The sequence below is a fragment of the Nanorana parkeri genome, unplaced genomic scaffold (assembly GCF_000935625.1).
Source record: "Nanorana parkeri isolate BGI_ZX_2015 unplaced genomic scaffold, ASM93562v1 scaffold80, whole genome shotgun sequence".
In the NCBI taxonomy this organism is placed as follows: domain Eukaryota; kingdom Metazoa; phylum Chordata; class Amphibia; order Anura; family Dicroglossidae; genus Nanorana; species Nanorana parkeri.
The window spans coordinates 1,660,481-1,670,040 of record NW_017306348.1 but is presented as its reverse complement, the minus strand read 5'-3'; the positions used below and the strand labels follow the sequence as shown (position 1 = coordinate 1,670,040).

At 44.9% G+C, this 9,560-nt stretch overlaps 1 protein-coding gene across 1 annotated transcript; it reads left to right on the top strand.

Moving 5' to 3' along the window:
- The first annotated feature begins 5,301 nt into the window (after positions 1–5,301).
- On the top strand, positions 5,302–5,820 carry TMEM229B (transmembrane protein 229B). Its single transcript, XM_018576896.1, has one exon. It carries the CDS (start codon positions 5,302–5,304, stop codon positions 5,818–5,820), a length of 519 nt encoding a protein of 172 aa, XP_018432398.1.
- Positions 5,821–9,560: the final 3,740 nt, after the last annotated feature.

Genomic DNA, 9,560 nt, shown 5'->3' with positions numbered 1-9,560 from the left:
TTTTTTGGGGGGGGGGGGGGGAATTTATCAAAACAGGAGCAGACGAAAACTGGAGCAGATGCCCATGGCAACCAATTACCCCCCAAAGTGTCCTGTGATTGGGCAAAAGGAAAGGAGAGGCCGGCAAATGACCCAACGGCTGCTGTGTAGGAGACCCGAAGGTCTAGTGTGTCAGTGCGCGGGAAGTATAAACAAGAGCTATACTATCGGCACTCGATAAAACTGTAAATTATAAAAAAAAAGGTGAGGTCCAGGAGGTGGCACTTAAAGAGACATTAAGCCCTCAGATTTTTTAACATAAACCAATACTGTAATGTGTGCCTTACTGTAATCCATGGTTGTTTCTCTTCTCTTTGCTGCTCTTCCTTTTAAATCCTCATGTCTTCTCATGCTTGGGGAGAACTTCCCTTTGCAGCTCAGGGCCTCTTCCTTTAGTGCTGGCTCAGGTTGCAAGCCTATACAAACATATACACAGACACCATGTATCCATTCCTGAGATAAGGCAGTCTGCTGCAAAACAGAGGTTCTGCCCAGCATGAGAACAGATACAGATTTAAAAGGAAGAGCAGCAAAGAGAAGGGAAACAACCATGGATTACAGTAAGGCACACATTACAGTATTGTTTTATGTAAAAAAATCTGAGGGTTTAATGTCACTTTAACTACTTGTATGTCGTACAGATTTTTTTTTTCCCAGGAGCTCTTTTTCAAAACATATCGAAACCCAAAAAACGAAAATGTAAATGTTGTGCAATTGACCAATCCTTAGAGGTACTTGCTGCATTAGTTTTACTTTTTCAGCATTTTTTCCCTTTATTTTAAACTGGTGATCCTGACACTTCCTGTCTTGAGGTGACAACGCTAACCCACTGTACTGTATCTATGGAGGAGCAATTGTTCCTGGGACATGTAGTTCCACAACAGCTGGAGTGCCAAGGTTGCCTACCCCTGCACTAAACTATAACCTATGTGTTATTTGCCTTAGCAATCCATTTTTTCAGGCATGTGACTCTTCTTTGCAGTTCTCATTGGCTCTCCCTGCTCGAAATAACAGTTGTTATGGCCAATCCTAATCTCTAAGGCTTAGTGAACGTACCCTTTTATCTGCTGATTGTTGCCCTATGTGTCTACATAAAACCCCAACAATTAGCTTTTTTTATTTGCCATTGAGCTTGTAACTTCTTGTCCTATCTGTCTCTGCTGTGCTCAAGTCTCCAACAGTGTTATCAGTCCTGCCTGGTTCAACTCCGGAAACTACAGAACACCTCCCTCTTACATTATGAAGATGACGGGGATGTGTGCTGTAATTCAAATCAGGAGTAAGCACCCTATGGTGATTACACTGCTCCTCCATAAATACAGTAGAGTCAGTAAGCGTTGTCACTCTAAGGCTGGGCACACACCTTACAACCATTGCAAGACTTTCGTCTTGCGATGGTTGTAAGGTACTTAAAAAAACGTACAATCTGCCTATCTTGCATAGGCAGATCGTACTTGCGATGATCGCAAGCCACGCCGCAATGCCGCTTGCGCACACCGGCCCGTCCGGCTTTTATCTTACAAACATGCTACACACCCGCCGAACATCGTACGATGCTCTGCGGGTTTGCAAACATGTTCGTAAGTTTAAAGTGGTGCGACCTTACAGTAGTAGAGCTTCCACACACCTTATGATAATCGTACGATCGCGGGATTTCCTGCGATTATCGTAAGGTGTGTGGGGACCTTAGGACAGGAAGTGTGTTACTGGCAGGATCACCAGATGAGAATAAAGGAAAGAAAGCCTGAAAAAGGAAAACAACAGCAGCCACCACATAGGAGGACTGGTAGATTGTAATATTTTTCATTTTTGTTTCTGGGTTGGAATACTCCCTGAAAACGTTGCCTTACATGCAGTTTGTGCAAGAGCTCGTTCATAATTGGTCGGTTTTCATCAAGTGACGGTCTAAGACAAACGTCTGAAAGACTTCAACCCGGGCGAGTGAACCTTTGAAAGGATTGGTTGTTTTTTTTGGCTGGAACAATTGTTCACATTCCAAAAATCTCCAAGCTGTCATATGAACGTGTCAGAGTCAATTGCTTCTACTGACTTGTATCTAATGACTACAGGCACTTTTATAAGGCATTGTCTGGAGCAGGGCTGGGAAACTCCGGCCTGCCAGCTGTTGTGGAACTACAAGTCCCATGAGGCATTGCAAAGGTGACAGTTACAGGCATGACTCCCAGAGGCAGATGCGTGTTGGGATTTGTAGTTAAAGCACAGCTGGAGAGCCAGAGTTTCCCACCTCTGACCCCTGATCTAGACATATACCAGTCATTGAAAACTGAGCAAAAAAAGGGTAAAGGATTCATTTTACGCTACAATATCCTGTGTTTTTTCATCATCAGTTCTGGAAGAATTCCAGCCACACGTGAGGGCGTCCTTGTTCATGACAGTTTATTGCGGCCCATGATCCAGCTCTGCCCCATGATACTCCCTGTGACACATAGTCAGCTTTTTAATGACTCTGATATTTGAATCACTTAGTATGCCAGATTTGCATAATGGCATTTCATCTAGATTGTTAGGTTCTTCCTCCAGTGGCTGAATGTTAGGCAGTGCAGCCAGCAGCCCTACTGTACAATAAATCCCTGTTGATATAATAACAGTTACACTATAAGCCACATACATAGCGTTGTTTCCAGAGAGACTAAGCCAGCTTTTCTCAATGAGGGTTCCTCCAGAGGTCGCTGGAGCATTGAGCAATTCCTACCTGTTAGACAAGTAACCACTGACACCAGCGATGTTTTAGATATCTGTAAGGGGCGCATTCTTCTTACTGACCACCAAAGTAAGGAGCATTCTTCCCACTGATCACCAAAGTGAGGAGCATTCTTCTCACTGACCACCAAAGTAAGGAGCATTCCTCACACTGACCACCAAAGTGAGGAGCATTCTTCTCACTGATCACCAAATTGAGGAGCATTCTTCTCACTGATCAACAAAGTAAGGAACATTCTTCCCGCTGACCACCAAAGTGAGGAGCATTCTTCTCACTGATCACCAAAGTAAGGAACATTCTTCCCGTTGACCACCAAAGTGAGGAGCATTCTTCTCACTGATCACCAAATTGAGGAGCATTCTTCTCACTGATCAACAAAGTAAGGAACATTCTTCCCGCTGACCACCAAAGTGAGGAGCATTCTTCTCACTGATCACCAAAGTAAGGAACATTCTTCCCGCTGACCACCAAAGTAAGGAACAATCTTCTCAATGACCACCAAAATGAGAAACATTCTTCCCACTGACAACCAAGGTAAGGGGCATTCTTCCCCCTGACCACCAATGTAAGAAGCATTCTTCCCCCTGATCACCAATGTAAGAAGCATACTTCCCACTGACCACCAAACTGAGGAACATTCTTCCCACTGACCCCCAAGTGAGGAACATTCTTCCACTGACCACCATGCTAATGCACCTTGAGTTGTACATATATTAATTACTGTCAGGGGTTGACTGAGATCTGAAAGTTATTTCAAGGATTCCTCTGTGTTAAAAAGGTTTAGCTTGAGGTCTAAGCTAACATGTAGTCCTTTAGTAAGATATGAGGAGCAGTAACGATTGGTCATTATTCTGCAGTATTACAGGAAACACAGCATGTATATGAGATAAATATACCTTGTAGTCTGAGGTACATACTGTATGCAATTTACAATGACATGCATGGAGAGGCATATTTGTTTTGTTTTAGATACTAGGGTGGATCATTTGTCAAATTTGTATTGATGTCTATGTCCTTGCTTGGGAGATTTCTCTCTCTATTTGTTCTGATGATCATTGTCACCAAAAGTGAGGGGAAATCCCAAAATGTGAGTTCTTATGAGAACAGGATGTGAGTGAAAATTCTTCAATGTTCTTATAACAATCTAAAATAGAAATTCTTCTAACTTTAAAGAGATTTCTTTTAATTTCCTGTTGCGTCTCCAAGACAGGAAGTAATATGAAATCTCCCCAGCAGGACAACGGCAGCCTACAATAGTTTTACATGAGTTTTAGCCCTCTCTACTCCATCCAAAGTAGAATTAGTCATAAGAGTCATTCATTTAAACTTACCGTATGCACATGTAGATACAAAATAAGGGTATAGATGTCTTTTAGGGCCTGTTCACATGAGAACAGGTCCTGATCAGGTGCTGATCAGCAGACGTGGAGCTGCTTATGCAGTGCGTTCTTGACGCGTTTTAGCGTGTTTTGGACGCGTTTTTGATGCGTTTTCGGTCCGGATGCTGACAGTTCATTTTTTTTTTTTAGCCAAGGGGCTGTCAGTATGCAGATTCAGCCTCTGAGGGTTTTTTTGTCCTTAGCTGCATTGCGTTTCCGTTCCGTTTTCGTTGCATTTCGTGCGCGTTCGTGCGTTTCCGTACCGGACAAAATGTGACATGCAGTATTTTTCTGTCGTAACCTGAACGGACTGCGCACGTGAGAACTGTAGCCCATAAAACACATAGGGATACATTGGGATGCATTTTGAGTGCAGCAGCGTACGGATCCGGCCAGCACACAAAACGGACGTCGTATGAACAGGCCCTTAATGAGGAGGACATGTTATCAAGGCTTGGGCCACATTGTACTTTGAACAAAAAGGCATCTCCAACTGTTATAGTCACCCAGTCTCCAGCGCTGTCCCCCCACAGATGCACTGATCCAACCATGTGGCTCCATTCCTTTTGCGGTGGGTGCCATACATCCCACTAAGACAGGGAGTCAAGGCTCCATCCACCTACCTGGAAACACAGGAAAATTCTGCAGAGAGGAGAACCTTGTCATCATCTGGCATCCCTCTCTGCAGCATTTAGGGCCTGCCCACTGCCAGAGGAGGAAGAGGGCAAAGAGGACACATGGCATCATCAGACTGGACCAGAGAGTGCTGGAAAAAAGTGTGTTAATGGGCCAGCTAACAGGGGGATAAGAACAAATGGGGAGACCTGTGCCCGGAGTTGGGTTTTAATTGGTAGGCAGAGGATAGGTTTGTGATGAGGCTTCAGCCCTTAGAAGCAGAGGAGAAAAGTGAGGTCACCAACCTGGCTATACTGAAATCCAATGTCTGCATCTAAGAACTGCTAATTTTTTGGCTGGTGAGATAAATCACATACAGTATATGTATATGTATTTCAGGCTGTTTGTCTACCATTTCAAAGAGATGCCTTGTCAGAAAATAAAGAATAGGCACCTGCAATACTTATAACATGCGTTCCCAACTAATGTGGGTGACACACGTCTAATCCGAGGTGACATTTGTATATTTCCTGTTAGGGGCTAACAATGGCTTTTTTTTTTATCTCCTTCCACAGGTACCTCCTGGTCATGGGATCTGTGGAGCCCTTGGGCCTTCTCTCCCGATTGTACATCTACTCCATCCATGGATACGTGTGTGAAGTGCTCTTCACGGCTTGCATGGACTTTGTCGTCAGCAGGGACTGGAGGTTCCGGGGTGTCTCCAGTGTCTGGGCACTCTTCATCTATGGAGTAGCCATGTTGGGTGTAGAGCACATGTACTTGTCACTGAGGTTCCACTGCAGCTTCCTCCTCCGCGCACTTCTCTATACCTTCTGGGTGTACTTTTGTGAGTTCAGCTGTGGATGGATACTGAAGAGCTTGAAAGCCTGTCCTTGGGACTACAGTCACTACAAATACAACTTTAAGGGCCTTGTGACCCTGGAGTACGCTCCCTTCTGGCTATTAGGATGCATCTTCTTAGAGAAATATCTGATTTGGTACACACTACACTTGCGTCTGGATGGAAGCTGGGAACCAGAGACAGAAAGCCTGAAGATGGACTAGGTGGTGTCCCATTAATGTGGAAAGACTGAACTAGACTTTTAATTATTGGACAAAAACTTCACTAGGAAAAGAGGTTGTAGATGAATAATAGTGAGTCTTTTTATGTGCAATACTTACAGTTTTATATATACTATGAACTTATTTGGACTACAAAAACAATACATGAATTAAAAAAATGTGCATTAGTACCTTGCATTGTACCTAATTTGTTAGGAAGTCAAGAGGAATACATGGCAAACATGTTTATCGGAATATCAGATTACTAAATCATCATCATTTGGATATTGTGCTAGTAAAGTGGAACCATGGGCACAATGAATAATGACATATAAGATACAGCCCGATTTACAAAGCTCTTTTTCTGAGTAAGATACTTTTATTTCCTGTTATTCCTACCAGTAGATCTTGCGATCCATGCACCCATACCAGATAGCACAGCCTGGTCCATCACCTTTCTGCACCTACACTGAAGTTAAGCAATGTAAGCTTGGTCTGGGACCCGCCCCGGTCTGTGATTGGGCAATGAAAAAACAGCAGCATACTATGCCTGATGAGGGGGGTTACCAGGGAAGAGCGGCTTCAGGACAGATTACACATGCAAATTCCACTTAAAAGCACATATTTATTCTTTAATATGAATTAAAGAAGTATTCTTTGGAGTGTCTGGAGTTCTGGCGACCTATACTTATACAATGTGATCATTACTTTGCCTTACGAGGCTAGGTTCACACCTACGGGATCCGTGACCCCGCAGATTGCCGGGCGGTCACGGAGTCTGCCTCTGCCACCACAGCCGATCGCGCTGACGGTGCCATTATTTTCTAATGGCACCCCAGTTGCACCGGTTGGATTGCGCGGTTTCCCACCACAGCTCCGCCCGTGCAATTAAACACGATCACGTGTACCTTTTTTAGTGATTGCCGCGCAAACGTAACCCCACTGAAATCAATGGGGCCGCACGGGAACCCCTGTGTGCACCCGCACATGATCGCGCAGTCCTGGGTCTCACTCAGGTCTGAACCTAGCCTTAAACCCTAACACAGAAGCCTAATTTAGGTCTTATGATACAAGCTGACAATACTCATCCTCCCAATTGTGCTTTGCGTTGTCACCCTTCTGATGGGACTATAAGTGGCTGTTTCAGCACACATTACAACGTAGCCTGCTCTTGCCACCATTACCCAACCTATCCTGACAAATGCAATGCCTTCATCACTAGAGTGCACGTGGCTGCAAAGACGCTGCATGAGATCAGCAGCACTGAGATGCAAATTATCACAAAAAAATTTGAAATCAGGTATTTTACTAAAAAAAGGGGCAATTGTTTATTATATGCAATATTGTTATTTCCTGTTTCTGCTTCCTGATCTACAAACTCAAATTCAACGGGTAGCTCTTTTGCTGATAAACACAGGTTTCCAGCGTGGAAGCAGTCTGTTTACATCAGGGGTAGGCAACCTCATCACTCCAGCTGTGGATAAACCACAAATCCCATCATGCTTCTGCCTCTGGGAGTCATGTCTGTGCCTGTCAGTGTCTTGCAATGCCTCATGGGACTTGTAGTTCTACAGCAGCTGGAGTGCCGAAGGTTGCATAGCTCTGGTTTACATCATTTCTTCCTGCAGTAGCTGCTCCCCATCACTAGAGGGAGCAGAAGGGAACTTTGTATTGGGGTCATTTAGCAGTGTATCCTCTGTGATCCCTCTGCATTTGTCCACTGTTCCTTCAGATAGGAAATCCAGACAGTTCCCATCCCTGATTGCACTAGAGCAGGGGAGCACGTCCCTCCTCTGAGTCTTTCAGCTGAATATGTGCAATCTGATTGGCTGCTGAAACATTTCTGATACTAGTCTCACATTGGTTGCCTGGCGGTATATTGTAAATATGACAGATATGACAGATTAAATTCCGGAGAAGTAGACAATTTATTTGGAAGAGCAGATTGTACTCTGCCAATGTGTCACCGCAGTCAGATAGAGCCCAGCCCTTCACAGCCCCGGGGCAAAATATGGCCTAGATTAGCGCTCTGACTCACTCTCTTTTTATATATAATCATCCAGGTGATACCTATTAAAGGGCAGACAACAAAAATACATTTGAATAGGCGGTATAATATAATAGGTACCTGAACTGCAGCTCAAGCTGAACTCTGGGATAAGCAAATATTGTCCTCATACAAGAGTCATGTGTATTGTAACCTGAATCTTGATGAGCTTTGTGTATTTCTTCCAGATCTGTGCGGTAATCCAGTGTGAAACTTGGAGCTTCCCAGAGACCAGTCACAGCTACTCTCTCTCCTTGTGCAAGGTTACCGGTCTTGTCTCTGCCCACTCTGCCCCTCCCACAGGTCTGCTTTTTGCACAGGAATAGTTCAAACTTTTCAAGTTTTTTGTGCCATTGAGATTTACCTTTATTTCCTGTTCTGTAGACACAACAGGAAGTGAAAGGAAATCTCTACAATGTGAAGGAAATCCCTTCCCTTAGACAGTTGTCACAGGAACAAGTATCTCCATTGGAAAATAATCTCTCTATTCCTAGGTGGGGGTGCATGCTCAAGAAAAGGGTAAGGTGTTTGGTTATTTGGGAATTTAGGGTTAGCGGGTAGATTGAGGAAAACATTGGTGATTGGGATGCACCGATACGGTTCTTTCGGTATTGAGTACGAGTACCGATATTTTGTTTTCGGTACTCACCAATACCGAATACCGATACCGGGCGTCCCATTAAGGAAGCCAGCTGTCATGTAATAACTCGCTACCTGGCTTCCTGATTAGCCGGCTCTATGCTCCCTCCTCACCAGGTGAGGAAGAAGCACGGAGCCGGCTTTCTGGCCAATCCAGAACCTTAGGGGTGGGTAATGACTCGCCGCCCGGCTTCCTGATTGGCCAGCTTCCCGACCAATCAGGATGCCGGGCGGTGAGTCATTACTCGCCATCCGGCTTCCTGATTGGCTGGGAAGCCGGCTCCATACTCCCTCATCACCAAGTGCATAGAGCCGGCTTTCTGGCCAATCAGGAGGCCGGGGGTGGGTAATGACTCCCTGCCCAGCTTCCTGATTAGCCAGCTTAATGCTCCCTCATCACCAGGTGATGAGGAAGCATGAAGCCGGTTTTCTGGCCAATGAGGAAGCTGACGGGTGGATAATGACTCGCCGCCCGGCTTTCTGATTGGCCAGCTTCCCGGCCAATCAGGAAGCAAGCGAGTGGGTAATAACTTGCCCCCTCCTGTTGGGGCTCCATGTTCCCTTGTCCCTGGTGAGCATGGAGCCAGCTTCCCAGCCAATCAGGAAGCCGGGTGGCATGTAATGACTCGAAGTTCTGGTATCAGGATAAGTATCGGGAGTATATGAGCGAGTACTCACCCAAATACTCGGTATTGGCACTGATCCAGATACTAGTATTGGTGCATCCCTAATTTGTATAGTAACAGATTTTGTGGTGTGATCAATGAGTGTATCTGGTGTGATAAGTTTGTTGCCATGATTACTGCACCCAAAATATCTGCACTCACTTTAATAGACTGGAAACAAAAGTACCAATTTTAAAGAAGAACTCTGGATAAATTACAAATTAACACTTAGTAACACGCAGTAGGTCTTCCCACACTGGGCTAGGGCTAAAACATAAAAGATATACTCACTTGCTACTTGGCCCTGCAAGGAAATACTAGCAGTGTATGACCAGCTTTAGACAACAGGGCGAGCTCTCCCCTTAGGGTCACAAAGCCAGGCAAGACCTAAG

Excerpts from the sequence above, each read along its gene's own strand:
- TMEM229B (XM_018576896.1), top strand. The coding sequence starts at position 5,302 with ATGGCTTTTTTTTTTATCTCCTTCCACAGGTACCTCCTGGTCATGGGA.